General features: G+C 44.0%; 1 protein-coding gene across 8 annotated transcripts in view; it reads left to right on the top strand.

The window, feature by feature from the left end:
- Positions 1-18,398, top strand: part of LOC144822300 (N-acyl-aromatic-L-amino acid amidohydrolase (carboxylate-forming)-like) — a 165,360-nt gene that overhangs the window by 121,608 nt on the left and 25,354 nt on the right. For all 8 annotated transcript variants that reach the window (XM_078679647.1, XM_078679642.1, XM_078679646.1 and 5 more), the window contains 3 exons: positions 2,220-2,319; positions 4,986-5,093; positions 17,332-17,441. In XM_078679647.1, the coding sequence (XP_078535773.1) occupies positions 2,220-2,319; positions 4,986-5,093; positions 17,332-17,441 (318 nt within the window). The remainder of the gene's footprint in view (positions 1-2,219; positions 2,320-4,985; positions 5,094-17,331; positions 17,442-18,398) is intronic.

The raw sequence follows: 18,398 nt of genomic DNA on the forward strand, positions 1-18,398 counted from the left end.
GTATGTGTTGGACCAAGTATCTTTCAGGGCAGGAAACTTTGCTGTGCTGGAGTTCAGAAGGGTTTTGTAGAGCACATGGATCGCTCGTCTATCGTTTCCATGGGTTAATAGTTTCTGTAGGGGCAGATATGCTTCTGCTTAAGTTTGTTCCAGCCCTCACAGTGTGCAAATTTTGTTCGACGTTGCTTCATAAGTCAGGAATTAACCCTCCTCTATGCCGTGTGGGTGTCTTAGCTCCTGGAAAGTCAGCAGGGTTTGGTTTGTGTTTGTATCGCCCAAAGTGGAGAATCCCACCTCCATCCATGGCCTGACGTTATGCTGTTCAGTCAGTATATGGAGGTCTGGGAGTGTCAGCAGTGGGAGAGCTGATGAGGATGCCGTGAGATTGCGCCTGAACTGGACATATGCACACCAGCAGGGCTTAGCTATCTTGGCCATGCAGCCTATACTTGGGACATCCAGTCGTGGTCCAGAAACCAGTCCTCCAAGTTCCTCAGTACAACAGACCACTTGGTTGCTCTCGAGTCACCATGCTGACCACTGCAATTGAGCCACCGTGTAGTAAAGCTCATAGTTGGGGGTACCGAGACCCCCACGCTCTAGAGGACATTACAGTATGTGAAGCGCTACTCTTCCGGTCCTACCTCCCACATATCAAGTCAGTGAGGAACGAGTTCATTTCTCTGAAAAAAAGTTTGGGCAAGTGGACAGGCAACCCAGAGAAATGGTATAGTAGTCCATGCACTGACAGCATTTTGGCTAATGCCACCCTGCCCATGGGCAATAGTGGCAAGGGTCCCCAAAGTGTGAAGTAACTACGCATGCTAACCACCATCACCCCCAGATTTCCCTGTATGAGATCATCTTCTGAATGATATATGTTTACCCCAGGGATTGGAAATGCCAAATTGCCACTGTAGAGCCAGGCGAGTCGGTGCTTCACGTTCCTGTTGTGTGTGACTCTGCGGTGGGACCGAGCGGGACGTGGTCAAGTTCAGTTTTAGGCCAGAGATGTTCCAGTCTTCCAGCATTCCCAACACCTATCAGTGGACACTGTGTGCGTCCCACAAGTACGCCAGTGCGCCGTCCTTGTATTGCAAAATGGCTTTCCAAGCATCACTGCTCGTGATCCCCCATTGTGGCTCATGTAGGTGAACAAGGCTTGCAAGGGACTGCATTATAGGGCAAAAATATTTGGCAACAGCGGGCATCACTGTCTAGCGCCCATGTATAGACCGAAAACAGCAGAGATTTCTCTGCCCTTGTAGACATGGGCCACAGAGTTTGTGCAGAGTAAACCAATCCAGTGCAGTATTTCCAAGCCAAAGCCCATTTTTTTCAACACTGCCATTAAGTAGGGTCATCCCAGACCATCGAAAGCCTTCTTGATGTCAAGGGACAGGGTTATGGGTGGTGGAATTTGTCCCTGCTTGGGATAAGCAGATTTTTGGTATGGAGAGAAACGACAATCGTACATTTTTAATAACCTTCCTGAGAATGTTATATTCAATAATAAGAAAATACAACGGTCTATGGAAATGCATCTCCTCTGGGTCTCTGCCTGGTTTGGGGAGGACTATGGTCATTATTTCTTGCATATTCTCCGGCATAATGCGGTTGAAGTTGTTTTGGGGCTAGCATTGTTCTGAAGATGGAGTAGATCTCCACTGGGAGTCCGTTCATTCCTGGGGTTTCTATTATGTGCTCTATGATCTATTGCCAGGCGAAGTTCCTCCAACGTTAGCGGTTAGCCTTGGGAGTAGAAGTCTGTCAAAATACTCCTGCAGGGAAGGGTCCTCACGGCTCTCCGTCTCTTTGTACAGTGAGCACTATTTGTATAGGAAGATGTGATTGATGCCATCCTGTATATTAAGTATGACACAAATCTGCTTAATGTGAAACTTCAAGAGCTTTTGTGATTTATATTTAATGCAAAATTTGGGGAATTTAATGCTGTAATTTAAGTTTCATTCAGGCCTAATTTTGTGTACGAAGAACATGTATAAACTTGTTTACAAGTCACACAGCCTGTACATCATGTTATTTGGTTATTGATAATGTGAAAGCAAAGTGCTTTAGCTGCTGGGACACATACATAAATATCCCTTATGAAACTATCTGCTCAAGGACCCATCGCTGTCCTCTTTTGTGTTATTCAGCTCTCCATCAACATAGTTTCAGTATTCTGTTTCTGCCATCTCTTCTTCCTCCCTCTGCAGATTCACTGTGTAGACAGCTCAAGTCCCTGTCGTGTCATCGTTGCGCGTGAGATGACAAGAGAGCCCAATTCTTTGTTGACTATTGGGAAACATGGCATTGGTAAGAAAATCTGTCCTGCCTGCTAGGGTACCAGCATTGGCACTGTCTCAGGAGTGATCATTGTTACTGGAAGATGTGTAAAGTCATGGTTTCCGGTCCGTGCTGGCAATGCATTACGATTACAGTGGTTTTGAAAAATGATTGCATTACTGAATGAGCAAGTACATCAAATAAGCCAAATCCAAACTCCCGGGTGTGGGAGAATTTTTGAGTATGTTCATGCAAGTGTGTATCTATTTATATGTCTGTGGTCTGCCCTAAGCAAGCGTTAGCACTAAAGGTGTACACAAAAGCAGAGCCCGATATGAGAACTTCAGTCTTCGAAATCTGTCACTCACCGGCCAGGTCAGTGAGAAAATCCGTCACGTGGAACGGGTTAGTGGTGGAAACAGGGCGGAGCGTACAAGGGTAGACACGGCCTCCCCTCTGGGATTGGAAACAGCCCAGGGCATGGTTAAATGCGTAATCAACGCTTAATCACTACCTGTGTGCACTGCACAGGAACGTGTGTGTGTTGATTAACACAGACAAATAACCTATTGGTACCTCACCCCCCCCATATCAGGGCTCTCTTCCGATACGGGATTGCAACATCACTGCAATCAGCATCTTGAACTTTGGCACTCAGGATAAGTGAAGTTGGGACACTATTCTGAGTATGCTTCACAAGTGACATCTGTTTCAGAAGGACTGAAGCTTTAATGATAAGCGAAGCAAAGGCGTTCTTTAACTCTTGGGCAGGTATTCTCCCAGGTGAGGGATCAGGCCAGCCTGCCCATAGCTACCAAGGGTTCAGATTGCTATATGTGACATTTTCATAATTTCATCGTAATTATGCGTCAGCTGTCGCAATCATTTGCACAAGTTTTAAGATCTTAGAGTTTCTGGGTCTAATTTCTGACATTTATATGTTTCCCTTATCTTCATTGCTTGATTTTTTTTTTTTTGCTCGCAATAAAGTGTCACTCATACTCGTTGAAATATCACTCTTAAATGCATTGACATTTTGAAAATGTCACACATATCAATCTGAAACCCTGGCAGTTTGACAACAACTTAAATAGAAACCAGAGGCAGTCCAATAAAAAGATGCTAAGCTTTCCTAATAACTCCTGTCAGACAAGTTGATGAACTCTAGTAAATTCTTGGCTTTTTGAGAAGGTAATCAGCATATCTTCAGGATTCCAACGGTAGGTTTACTACTCTCAGAATCCGGTATTTGTTTCTGGAATCTGAACGTTGTCTTCTGTAAATCCACCCTTTGGTAGCCATTCTCTTGACACTAATCTTCTGGCTTAGTTTTGAATTAAGACAACAAGAAGTCATTTAAAATGGGCCTGTAGAAGCACTGGCTCTTTTGAGGCCTGATCCTCGCTACCCATTTATGGTATTTGGCACAGCTGCTCTCTCTAAAGTCCTGGTCCAAGGAGGTGCTTTAGGAGCTCCACATCTTCTCAGATTCTGTTTCTTTTCCATCCAGGATGATGAAGTGTTTTCCATTCCCAGAAGCTCCCACAAGCTGCCTATCCAGGCATTGTATTTTGGCCAGGATCTGTTCCCCATAGGACGGTGATCGCTTGCTTAATGCCCTACCTTTCCTGAATAATGGTGGTATGTGTGTTAGGGAGGATATATGCAGGGAATTGGGTATGACCGGGTGAAGGTTTAGTTTACATTACATAGATCTTCCTTCCAGTATTGTTTTAGATTGGGGCATCGCCACAGCAGGTAAGTCAGGGCGCCATTCCCCTCCACTTTCACCTGTAGGCAGGCAATCTTCTATGTTTCCACTAGGGATGCAGGATGGGGTGCAGCAGCATTGATTGGGGCAGTGCGGGATCTGTAAAACATGCTGGCCCAATCTTGCTCAGAGAGGATGCACTTCAGTTCTGCCTCCCTCCTCCTTTGTGGTGAGGTTTTCCTGGTGTGCGTTGAGGGTCAGAGAAATATATAAATGTCAGATAGTATGTGTTTATTGTTTTTGTTTCCTAGTAGCCCATTTTTCAAAGGGAGTAAGAGGCCTTCTGGCGTGGGACTTAATAGAAATGTGGATTACCCAGTGCCTGATTTATAAGTATCTCAGTCTCTCTCTCATGGATTCCAATGTTAGGCTTCAGGTGTTTGAAAGATTGGATTCGTTCAGCATTGTAGAAGTTCCCTATCTCTTGCTGGTTACTTTCTGCAACACTGAGTAAGTATTCCTGGCTATGGCTTCTTTCTTCTCTAGTCTGTCCCTGGCGCCGGGAAACCCATCGCGGGTAGCTGTGCGCAATATAAGTTCAATAAAATAAAATAAAAATAAATATGGCAGCGGAGAGCTCCAAACAGCCTATTATAGGAGTCAGTGGGAAGGACATAGATGAGAGCCGTCTAGTGCGGTTCTATGAACCAGAGAGGTATGAACGCCCTATGGTCTGTATTTTTTGGCCAGCAAGGAAATCATCCAGATGTGTATGCTTTCTATATGTTAATCTGTGAGGCACCAGTGTTTCTCTGAGCCAGTCCTCTTCCATTCCACACTATGAGATTTGGACTGCTAGCTAGTAGTTCATGAGATTGGAAATCCCAAGTCTTTCTCCTCTACTGGTAGGTAGGTTGGCATGCTTCTTTGCTGTTCAGGTTTTTTTTTTACATCTCTCAATATTTCTATTCTGTTTCATGCATAGCGCTGGAAGTGGGACCTCAGCCACAAGGTGTGGTGAAAGCCGACATCCTCAATCGCATGAGGGCCCTGGTGAAATGCTGCTTGGACTTCATGGATCTCTATAACCAGGGTAAGGTATGGCACAGCCCTGTAGATACATTTGCAGCTTTACATTAACACTCAACCTGTGACCTTAAGTACTAAATCTCATTCACTAAAATTAAAGACATTGCTCAAAATGTTGGTATTTGTCCCGTAGTGAATCTCTAGGAACCCTGCCCTTTTAAAGTAATCTACCCATAATATGAAGCGCTCTGATCTCCATCAGGGAACAGTGTTATTTGAGTGAAAGAGGATGCAGTTACTCATTGCAAACCACAGAACTGAAAGTTTTTTGGCAATGTCCATGGCAAAAATAATTTGAAAAGTCAGCATGTCATTTATCTTTACCCTTTTCTTCTGCGCTTGATTGCACATTAAAAAACTTGCACTGGATTCTTGCTGTCCGAATATACAAGCAATCCTCTTCAAAATCATTTGGTTGTACGTCTTTAGTGAACTTTGTTCAATAGTACTCAATTACTTCAACACTAATTTTCTGTAGACCTTTGTCAAGTTTAAGTATTTTTCTGCTCTCTAATAAATACCCCTCAAAAGAAACTATAAACAATTTACTGCTAGTGATGTCAGCTGTCTGATATCAGTTCCACCATTTCACAGAAACCACAGTTAAAGAGTGTGACTTAAAGCATTCTCCTTAAACAAAGGTTGTGTTATACCGAGCAGCCCATGTCTGTGTGGCAAATGAGGGAATTTTAAGTAAACACCCACTAGGAACCCTGAAGAAGGGCAAGCGACAAGACAGTTACTGTTCTGGGAGTCAGACAGCATCCCTTGAAGAGTTAGTTACAGCTGTTGAAGTTCTTCACACACCGTGAAGAGACAATCAGAAAGAACTATATCAGAGGAGGGCTTTCCTGGACTAACTTAAATGGCAGGTTAGTGGAAGGTTTCTGCAAAGCATGATTATGCACGAGGCTCTTTCTCGCACAAGAACAGTGTACGCCATCACAATTTACTTGCGTATTATAAGGCATGTTCGTCTATCTCCACTTTCACAAACCTTGGCCCTAAACGCTTGCGATTAATATTATGCATGCTTTCCAGGTTTTTGCATGCTCCAGATATTTTCATGATTTGATAATACATTTAGATTCCATAGACACCAAACATGAACTGGTCATATCTTTGTAGTTTAAAATTGCACTTATAAAATGTAACAAGGCAACTTCAGTGTTATCTTATTGTAGAGATAGGCCTTGCAGTAGGGAAAAACTAATGTAAGAGTTTTTCACTACCAGGACATGTAAAACGGCGTTTGATTCTTCACTCAAAATCGTCTTGGCTAAGAAATTTACACATGGCCTACTTACAAAGCGAATGCACCATATCCATTTACGACAATGGGACTATCCTCATACAAGCCTCCGATCAGAATCTGGGTATCTTTGATGACAGCTTCTCCTCCTTCAAAAAATCTCTTGAGCAGAGTAACAATCTTAATTACTCTAGGGATGCTATCCGCCTAACCATCCCTCAGGACTTCCATGAACTCTCTCTAATGAGCACAGTCACCTGTTGACTTCCCCTCCTACATTGAACAACACCCATATGGACATAGTGTCTCCACGGCTTGATTACACGGACTCACGCTCCATCTCCTGACCACCCAGACTGGACTACATCCGCTCCCTGATGGCTAGATCAAACAATAGCCATAGCCTTGAGGAACTCTATAACACTTCCTTCTCTCCCCCTCCTCCTGTCACTTGCCTAGATAATTCTATTTTTCCACTGCAAGTTCTCCCACTCTCCTCTCAGATCGCAGTTATCCCTAACCACTTTAACAGCAAGGGACCTCACACCTCTGCAACTCCTCATCCCTTGAACTTTTCTCCCCCTCCACCCTTGCTCCTCCCTTGCTCCAATTCAGGCTCCCCCTGCAGCTTTCTTCTGACCAACAGCTTGGGAAATCCTCCTCTGAGGACGGCCTACCTCCTCCACTACCCAATAGTTATGATTCCAATCTGGGCCCACCTCTAGGCTTAACCAAATACATCTAGTGCATCTAAAACTCAAAACTAACATACAAAAACTCATAAACATCACCTCGGAGCTGGCCCGTGACCTATTTTCTAACAAGATTTCGAAGGAGATACTGAAAATAAATAACCAATACCCCAAAATACCAACTCCTTCCGCTGTGCTATCGCCCCATCTAGACCCATTAGATCCAAAAATCACTTATCTGAACTGGACATTCTCTCCCTCCTACGAGACTACAACTCCTCTCTATCAGTCAAACAAGTCTTTACTGGAACCGCTCAGGCTATACAATCCCTTCCATCTAAACCACGCAGAGCGCCCAGACAGAATGCTAATGCCTTAAACACTGCTAACCTCATGCAAATCCCTATTACTCAGACTACTACCACTGACCTCAAATCACACTTGAAATGCATGTTGCTTATCTGTAGATCTGCTGTGAAACATGCAAAATACCAACTCCTTCCGCTGTGCTATCGCCCCATCTAGACCCATTAGATCCAAAAATCACTTATCTGAACTGGACATTCTCTCCCTCCTACGAGACTACAACTCCTCTCTATCAGTCAAACAAGTCTTTACTGGAACCGCTCAAACTGCCCCTCTAAACCCTCCTGGAGCTACTAATCACAAGCAAATCATAGCTGAGGGTATACAATCCCTTCCATCTAAACCACGCAGAGCGCCCAGACAGAATGCTAATGCCTTAAACACTGCTAACCTCATGCAAATCCCCATTACTCAGACTACTACCACTGACCTCAAATCATACTTAAAATGCATGTTGCTTAACTGTAGATCTGCTGTGAAACATGCTGCGGGCCTTACTGATCTTATCCTAGATCAGGAATCCTCCTAATCCTCACTGAAAGCTGGCTTAATGACTCCTCAGGTCCTATCCTTGACATCCTAATCCATAGCTACAATATTATTAGATGCAACCGAGTTAAGAGAACGAGAGGGGGCATAGCCTGTATTTACCACAACAGCCTCTCAGCAAGTCAGTCCCCCTCTGCAACTCTCTCATCCTGTGAATATATGTGCATAGACATCATCAGCAAACATAGACCACTATGCAACCTGCACATTTTTTTACCATCCTTCTGGTGATAACCTCCCACTGATAGAACAAACCATACAAACCATCTCGTCCAACCTGGGTCTCCACAGCCCCCAGATCTTCCTTGGTGACTTCAATCTTCACTGGAATGGCGCGAATGATCAGGCGTGATCAGTCTCAAAAACGTCCTAGCTGACCTCAACCTGACTCAATTTTGTGATACCCAAACGCACAACTTAGGCTCGACCCTTGATCTAATCATCTCCAATCCAACTCCATTCAGCTTGAGTCTATGGACCCATGTGACTGGTCAGATCATCACTCTATCACCTTACGAAGCCTAGAAAGTTGGAACTCCAAAAGAGGGCAACCTTTAAAACAAAAACACTGGAAAAGATTGTTGCATAACACAAACGTAAATGAGCTAATTTCCCACTGCAATCTGTCCCTCCCACTGCCTACTTGCATGTCTGACGTTCACAAACTCACTGAACACTACAACAACTCCATCTTGAGTACCCTGAATGCAATTGCCCCCTTCAACTAAAAAATAAGTCCATCAAAAACTCCAAACTATGGTTCAATGACAGCCTAAACGCAGATAGATGCAACCTGAGGCTAGCAGAACGTTCCTGGATCCTCCATCTATTTATTGATCTCCTTAAGATTCTAAGACTAAAAGGAGTAGTTACAACAAGCACATCAGATCGGCGAAAGCGACCTTCTTCAAATCCCAACTGGACAAAGCTAAAAATTGACCCAAAAGGCTGTTTAAACTGATCAAGTTATAAGCCAATAACACGCCTATCCTCACATCTCCTGCCTTCAGCTAAACTGCGATACATTTGCCGACTTCTTCCTTGAAAAGTCAAGCAAGATTGAATCGGACTTAAGGTCTGCCCTGATAAATATATCTCCCGCTCCAGACTCCTCTTTACAAGGCCTGCCTCTCACTGTGCCCTCTCGCTCCCCTAAAAACAATGCCTCTTGGAGTCAATTCACACCCCTCAATGACACATCCACCTTCAACAGTCTCTCGACCTTCAAACCTTCAAAACACTTCAATGACAACCCCTCCCCCATCCCCCCCCACCCTGATTTCTGTAAAGAAATGATAAGCTCACTAGTCCTGCTCTGGTCCAAGATTATCAATGCTTCTCTCCTTCAAGGTGAGATCCCTGACTGCCTGAAATCAGGCCCAGTTATACCGATTCTTAAAAATCCGACATCTGACCTGGAAGATCTGAATAATTTTCGCCCAATCACAAAAATCCCTACACTGGCAAAACTCCTTGAGAAATGTGTGCATGAACAACTGTGTAACCACATTGAGGAATTTCAACTTTTTGATCAATTCCAATCTGGCTTCCGTCATGGCCACAGCAACGAAACAGCCATCACTCACATAGTGGACAATGCTCTCACAATTCTTGACCAGAACAAATCTTGGCTACTAATCCTACTCGACCTCTTATCTGCTTTTGACACTGTCAAATATGACAATCTACTGAGCCTTAAGGAACGTAGGATGGGGCTTTTAGGCATTGCAGTAAAATGGTTTTCCTCCTTTCTCAATAACAGAGCGCAGAGAGTCAAATCCAATCAAACTCTATCCAACTCCAGTCCCTGCACTCTGGGGGTGCCACAAGGGTCCTCTCTCTCCCCACGCTTTTCAATCTATTCATTGGATCTCTCACTGCAATCCTCAAAGCATCTAACATCCAATATCACATGTATGCAGATGGCACCCAATTGTACATGAAAATCTCTTCCCCTAAAGTTATTATAATACTCAACACAACCCTGCTCAAAACTGAAAATTGGTTAACCTTCAACCACCTCAAACTTAACGCCCTTAAAACGGAATTCCTACTTATCTCACCATCCAGGGCAAACCCCCATTGTGGAGAAATATGGGAAAAACCTCTCCTCATTGACTCTACAAAATTGCTAGAGATGGTGCTGGGTAAGAACTTAAACATGCAGGATCACATCAGCGCTTCTAACAAAGGAGTGAATTTCCAACTGAGCATCCTCAGGAAACTTAAACCCTTCCTTCCCCATGATGACTTCAAAGCGGTGGTGCAAGCGTTCGTCATCTCATGGTTTGGATACAGTAGTGCCACACTCTGCGGACTACCGAGATACAGATTAGCCCCCCTCAGAGCATCTCTGAATGCGGCAGCTAGGCTCATCACTGGTTCCAAGAAATCCAACCACATTTCTCCTGACCTGAAATCTCTAAACTGTCTTCCGTTTGAGGCAAGGATTCAATTAAAACTTGCATGTCTGACTCATAAAGCACTGCATTTCAACACTCCTCTGTACCTGGCATATAAGCTCGAACTGTCGGGTTGTGTCCGTTCCTCAAGGAGCTCCAGTACCTTGCTTCTCAAGCCGAAGAAATAAAAAAATGAAAACATACAATCGTACTTTCTCAGGTATTGCCCCTAGAATTTGGAACTCCGTCCCTCCGGAAACTAGACTGATTCCTTCTACACTTGCCTTCAAAAGGGAAGTGAAAACGTGTCTGATGAATACCGCACTGAGCTAGAAACTTTTGCCCTTTTGTCCCCTATCATGTACCTTTGATTAATGGCCTACTTGGCAACTGTACCACCCGATTGCTTGCCTCTTTTATGACATTTTGTTGTAATTTTTCACCGGCTGTTATTGCTTTATATCATTGCTTTATATCATTTTATCGGCTATTATTGCTTTATAGCACTACTTTTTGGGTTCCCCAAATCTTATTTAAAGCGCTGTGATACTCACTAGGGTCATGTTCGTGCTATATAAAAGTTTTTAAATTAAAAAATTTAAAGTGTAGTGCCACTTTACTAAGAACTCATAAGTAAATTAAATATGCCAATTTAGTATAAGCCATTGTTACCATGTTTAGAGGCGAGAGCACAAGCACTTTAGCACTGTTTAACAGTCCTAAGGCCAGCCAAAGCTAATTCAGCAAGCATAGGAGGAGGATGGCAAAAAAGAAAGGGGAAGTCCAACAAATACTAGTAGCGATCCACTCATAATACCTGAATACAAGCACATCAAGTGCAATCTCATGGACTGCAGATCCTCTGCTCTTGAGCTCGCAGACACCTAATTCAGCTCTGCATCCCAACCCATAGTTAACTCCCTACTTCCGCAAGTCTGTTATATGCTATGCAAGGACAGTCCTGCTAAGACAGGTAGTGACCATCCCTAACAGTGCCTTGCATCCTAGCTTGAGGGTTCAATATTGCCCTCCAGGTAAGGATACACCTTAAGGCAAACTTATGGAGCTCATGGCTGATCAGTTCCTATCCTTAGAAAGCAGTCCCGTATTGGAGATTTTAGCATTAATTGGAATTAAAAAGTGAAGTGCAAGCAATCAAAGGAAATCATCGCTGACAACCTTTTACCCAGCACTGCAGCAACAGAAATGAATCTGTCACTAAAGATGAATGTTGTAGCTCTGGAGATAGACAACAAAAGCCCCTGAGTAGACCTTAATGATCTTGAGAGTATGTGGCAAGTAAATTTAGAGACCCTGACATCAGGGTAATTTCGGTAGGTAAACTGCCACCATTTGTTTATGGTGACCCTATGCCTTGTAGGTAGCCAATGCAACTGCATTAAAATAGGGGAAAGATGAGCTGACCTGGGGATGCTAGCGATTAAATTAGCTGCTGCACTTTAGATCTGCTGCTGTTTTTCAGCATTTTTTCTGGGGAACAATATAAATTGCACTCTCTGGAACATGAAATTGCATTTTCATTAAAGGAAAGATTGTTCAAAGTTTCTTCAACTTAAAAAAGGAACATGAGTTATCTTTGCTGTCAGAGTATGTGGGTCTAAGTTAAAACAGCACATTTTTGTCATTGGAACCTGGTATGGGTGGTGGGTCTATAATAAATGGTTAGGGTAAGTCTTTTGAAGTCATAGACCCTGAGCGGTAATCAGAAATTTACTATCAGTTGGATTTAATTTAATTAAATTTGCCTGATTTTACCAGCGGGTCAAGTACATGTTTCTACCAGAGTGGAAGAGTTCTACGTGGTGCAGGACAAACCAGAAATCCATTGGGTATCTTCTGCGTTCATGTAAAACCTAGCTCCATTTTGATTGAGGTCTTTTGCCAGCAGATGCAGATAATTTTTTATAGATGAATAAAAGGTTGGGGAAGGTCTTGACACCCGAGGGACCCTTCAAATGTGAGCTTTGTATTTAGGCTTGAACGCAATTAGTGTCACTGATTGATACGGTTATGTCCAATATGAGATCCATGAGCTTGATACAGACCCTTTGATGCCTGCATTTACGAGTCTATTAATAGGAACAGTTTTATCGAAGGCAGCAGATAAGTCAAAAAGGGCTAATGCACAGACACCAACACTGTCTGCAGGTCAGTGCAGATTGAGTACTGAGGACAAAACTAGCTCCTTGCTTCGAGTTGGACAAAAGCCTGCATGGAAAGAGTCCGGTATACCATTTTCTTCCACATAGCTCTGGATTTGAGAGAACACTACTTTTTACAAGAGCTTGGCCCAGTACTCCAACAGACAGGAATACATTTTGAAGCCTGGGAGCTATTTATGGATAAGTGTTCTTCATTTAGCTAAAGGCTTAAGGTGTGTAGCCATTTGCTGAGGCAGAGATTCAGAGGAGAGGTAGAAGGGGGACTTTTATTGATAGCCTCCATTAGTGACTCTTCAGAAATAAATTACAAAATGTCTTCATTGGTAGTGTGGTTTTCCAGGCCACAATCTACAATACTTTATGCAGGTTTAGGTATGGTCTCATGTATAAAGGTCTTGACGGTGTTTATATTTTACTTTTGGAAGAGATGACCACAAGGAAAAATGTAATAAATAATAAATAAATGATACATTTTCCCTCGAGGTAGTCTCTCGAAATCTCCTTGAAAAGCCTCACGACTCTTACCTGAAGCGGCCGCGGCTTGGCGGTAGAGCTAGGGCTCAATGGGTTGACTACATATCAGCACAGGACTGCCATCTTACTCTTTTTTTTATTTTGTATGCTCCATTTAAGTCAAGTGCATTGAACCCATCAACTGTACCATCTGACTGGAGATCACTTGATTGAGGGTCACCACACGTTTGTCAAATGTATGGTTATGGAGTCTTGAATTTTCGCCAGCAGTCAGGTGCGACATCAGGTGTTGAATGTATGAAACAATCTACACAGCGTTGAATGTATGAAACAATCTACTCGGCCAAAAAAATCCAAGGGCCGACTGAAAATATTGATCACTACCAGGTGTCTATTCCTTTATAACTATTGACATAAAGTAGTGTTATAAGGGTTTTCATGGTGTAGGACACTGCATAAGAACACAGATAAAAAGAAATAACTGTCAAGAGTTGTGGAAAAGTCCTACAGTAGGACTATCTCCGACATTGTCAGCAGCGCGGGGGGGCCCTGCTTTAAATTAATTGAAAAAGAAGTTTGAAACCATAGACATTGCCATGCCCTAAGAACACTACGCGTGGGTTTAAATGGAATTTGTTTTTAATTAACAACCTGTGAAGATGAATCAGAACTGGTGATATATGTTGCCTTAATAGTATCTTTGGCTAGTGCTGGAGATAACGTAATTGTGTCTCCACTGTTCATACATGGAATTGGATTAACCTGGCTTCTGGTACATCACTTTCCTAGTATTATTTAAACCTGAGTCTTCCTGCACCCTTTAAGTGTTTATCATTGGCTACCTGTCCACCACATAGAGGCATGGTACACGTATCTCCATTGCCATAGTTTCAATAGAATGGATTCCTAAACTATTTACAGACAGATTCCGTTTCATAGTCATTTCCTCACTTGGAAATAGAATTTTCTAACATGTACTAAGCAAAAATGCCCATACTAGCCAATTGAGGCTTTTTAAAGTCCTGTGAACAAGGATCAAACATGTTGGCTGTCGGAAGAAGGATATGGCCAACTATTAATTCACTTTTTGCCTTGTTTATTATACAAGTGATTATTATATTTATGGCCAAGCTTAGAATAACCATATTGTACTACCTGCACACACGTATTCAGTATGTTGCCACATGTACGGTCACAGTTTGATCTAAATATATTTGCCCTTCTGGCACATTTACATGGGGTTTGATGGGTGACGAATACATGACAGAAAGGTAGACTGGCAGAATGTGCTCAGGCTAAGTACCATTAGAGTCTCAATACATGTAGTACTAAAAGTATCATATTGGACTTTTTTTTCCTTGGGTGTGCATCAATGCTACTCTGTAGTAACTCTTGTTAATCTCTGTCACCATATTCGAGCTGTGTATTAAAGTACTTTCAAAGCTTTCTGATGAGATTAGATAATGAGCGTGAACTCTATTTTCTGACAGGTCTCTGCAATGCGTACATCCCAGCTTCATAATGACCTTCAGGGTGTCAAACTCACTGCACTTCCATGTTTACATATATCTCCCTCAGAGGTGTGTGGCTCATCCCTCTGTAACACTTGCCATTCTTCTCTCTTCCCATGTATCTCCATCATAGCTTAGTCCTGATCCTAATGAATCACACTCAGCACTCTTCCATATTTTCTCTGTCTGAGTCTTCCTTGTCCCAGAGTTACCACTCTTCTGGTTCCCAGTTACAATTTGGTCATTTTCTTGGTGGTCCCCACTGACCTGCTGGATACATTACAACTGGCACAATTCAACCAGCATGTCAGCCTTCTCACTCATCAGGCCGGCCATATAGTGGACCCGATCTGTACCAATTTCCCTATTGCCATAAGGGACCCTTGCCCGGTGTCCTGGTCAGATCACTTTATATCCTACTTTTCTTGGGTTGTTTCTAAAGCAGAGACACAGGCGCGCACCTACCAGAAGCCAGCTTTTGGGAAAATTGATCCTCTGGAATTTAGACAGGCTTTGGAATTTTCTAGGCCCATCCTGTCAGGAGAACTAGAGGCGTGTCTGTTGGGATTTACTGGTTGGGTGTCTCGCGCGGCTGATTCTGTGGCCCGCCAGACCGGCTAGAGATGTGCCCTCTAAACCTTGGTTTAACTCGACTCGGCTCTTAAAGCTGCAAAGCATGATTGCAAGATTCTGGAACGGGCTTGGCGCAGGAGTGGCTACTGCCCCATAGCCAAGAGAAAGCTTAGAGCAATGCAAAAAGGGCAATTCTTTGCAGCTCGCATTGATTCTGCCAGGAACAACACTAAAGAAATCTTTGCCATAGTGCAGAGCTTCATGTTTCCGCTGGCTCAATCGAGTGTGACTCCATCTTCATCTGCCTAGTGTAACACGCTCTCCTGCTGTTTCAGAGATAAAATTCATACCATCCAGGCTTCATTTCCTTCTGGTAATGGTAGCAGCGAGGGGTCCTTGGCGGTGCAACCTGCTGCTTCCACCAGCTCTGTCAGCATTTAGAGCAGTTGACCCCTTGGAATCCCTTAAAATTCTCAGGGGGCTTAAGTCTGGCTCTCCTTCGGACTCCTGCTTGGCCAGGCTTCTGGCAGCAGTGGCAGAGAGTGTAAATACAGAAGTGAACTTTATTATCAATTTATCTCTTCAGACAGCAGCTGTTCCTGAGGTGTGGAAGCAGGCGAAGATCCTGCCACTCCTTAAAAAAACCTTCTTTGGATCCCCTCAATCCAGGGAACTATAGGTCTATCTCCCTCCTTCCGGCTGTCGCCTAGGTATGTGAGAAGGTTGTCAATAAACAACTCACAGATTATGTGGAGAGTCAGGCACTTCTACATCCAGCTCAATCAGGGTTTTGAGCCTCTCACAGCACTGAGACTGTCTTAGTAGAGGTGGCGGAGGCCATTCATGAGTGCCTCGACGCCGGCGGGAGAGTGGCATTAATCTTTCTAGATCTCTCGGCTCGGCGGCATTCAACAGGGTCCCAAATGCACTTCTTCTTGCCAGACTAGATGGGATTGGTGTGTCAAGAGCCGTTTGGGGCTGGCTTAGGTCTTTTCCAGCGTGTTGAGCAGATATGGCTCCCCCCTTTCTCCACCTCCCCTCAGTTGGTTACTACTGGAGTCCCACAGGGTTCCTCCCTTTGCCCTCTCCTCTTCAACATCTATGTCACGCCATTAATATATCTGGCAGAGGAGCTTGGGGCTAAGGTGATGGCCTTTGCGGGCAATACCCACTTGCTCTTTACCTGAGATAAAACAGCAGACTCCGTTTCAGCGACGCTACAGTGCCTAGCCTCCATTTTTAAATGGTTGGCAGATGCACAGCTTAAGTGCAATGAACAGAAGTCTGACATCTTGTTATTTGGCAAGTTCCCCTCTGACTTCCGAGAGCAGCTGTGGCCTCCTGACTCTCCATTGCCCCTATCTACGGGACAGCCCGCAAAAAACCTGGGTGTATGGTACGATGAGAGTCTTTCTTTTTCGACACACATTAAGAAACTGGCCGGCTGCTGCTTCGGCCTTCTAAAGACACTCAGGAACTTTTCCCCACTTCTTCCGCAGGCGGCAAGAGAAACAGTTACGTGCGCTCTGATTCTGTCACATCCGGACTACGCCAATGCCCTCTATGCTGGCGTCCCTGGCTACCTGCTCAAAAAGTTACAGGTGGTTCAGATTATGGTAGCCAGATTGCTATTGGCCATTTCGGCGGTCAACAGTGTGGTCCACCAATTGCGCTCTCTTCATTGGCGCCCCATGGCGGACAGGGTTAAGTTTATATGTTTGGTTTGGCCCATCGTGCTCTCCAAGGGTGTGACCCCCTCTATCTTCAGAGGCGCTTTTCTTTTTATGTTCATTCGCGAGCTCTTCAATCCATGTCCCTTCGTCTTGCCCGGATCCCGCGTTTCAAGTTTCAGAGGCTAGAGGGTAGCTCTTTTTGTGGTGAAGGCTAGTGCGGCCTGGAGTGCCCTCCCCCTTACCTTGCGGTCTATCCAGGACCCAGTTGTGTTCAAAAGGAAACTTATGACCCATTTCTTTGCTTAATATCCTCCTTTAGCGCCCATTTGGCATCGCCCTGGGACACTCATGAGTATCCGCGAGCACTATAAATGGATGTAACATAACATAACACTCTTCATGTCCCCATGGATTTACAGTGAAGCCCAGGATTTCATGCATCTCTCTCGCACACATCTCCATGGGTCGATCTCATAGCCTTGTGTCCTGATTCCCTATGTGTCTCACTCGCCCTCACCCTGTGTCCATGCAGCTACCTCACCACCTTGTCCTCTCTCTCCATGCCAGGTGCAGAGTTCCCCGCTTTCGAAATGGAAGCATACGAAGTGCTAGAAAGGGTGGACTACCCACGGGACGATGCTGGACACCCGCTGGCCGTCATACACTCCAAACTGCAGGTCAGTAGGACGTTTCTTAAAAGTTTATAATGCTCACACCTTGCCGGTTAGGCTAGCAGAGCACAGGGCAACAATGCAGGGAAACCTAAATGTACATACCCCAGACTACATAAAATTACAATTCAATAGACTGTAACTGTAAATTTATTTATATAGCTCTTATGACCCCTGACGAGAGAATGAACCCAATATTAGTAGGTAGTAGGTTAGTACAATTATTCCTTCTTGAACATTAGTTGTGTTTTATTTGTGTTCTTGATTTTATCCATTGTTAGTGAAGATTGGAGTAAGGATAGAATGATAGGAGTGGATTTGAAAAGATGAAGCCCTAAACAAAATAACTGAGCTGCTCGAATGGAGAGCATAAGCACATATAAGAATTGTGTATTAAAACGAAAAGTATTCAGCTCATTGCAGAAAACGATAGGAGTGGGACGAAGTCTTAAGGGAGATGGAAGGGAGTACAACAACCTAAGGCACATGTCAGAAAAGCAGTTTTTCAGAGCACAAGACTCCTTCATTTGTGTCATATAAGGCATAAACCAAAGCTTGCTAATAGTTTACACCAGCCACCTACACACCTTGTGGTTTCACCACTCTCTGTAATGGGATTGTTGGAGGATAAAGTGCCTTATAAGTAAGGCAGCCTGAATAAAAGTGTATGCTGCCTTCCTAAAGCAGTGACTTGGATATGGGAGCAGGGTGCTTGGACTTCCCAGAGCCTGTAGTGAGATGAACTACAGTATGAAATGGCGCGCTGTGCTTAATTTGTACAAGAATAGGTGCAGGGGCCCAAAGCTTTGCTCAGAAAACGTGACCAGCGCTATGGAAGTTTTGAGTACCAAGGCTCCATAGTCTTGATTCCACCTCATGGCTCTTTCATCCACAAGCAGACATTCCCTGCCCCTTTATCTTACTCTTGCAGTTTCTGTTTCACCCCTGCTTTGCCACTGTTTT

Source organism: Lissotriton helveticus, chromosome 3_1, assembly GCF_964261635.1.
Source record: "Lissotriton helveticus chromosome 3_1, aLisHel1.1, whole genome shotgun sequence".
NCBI classification, from domain to species: domain Eukaryota; kingdom Metazoa; phylum Chordata; class Amphibia; order Caudata; family Salamandridae; genus Lissotriton; species Lissotriton helveticus.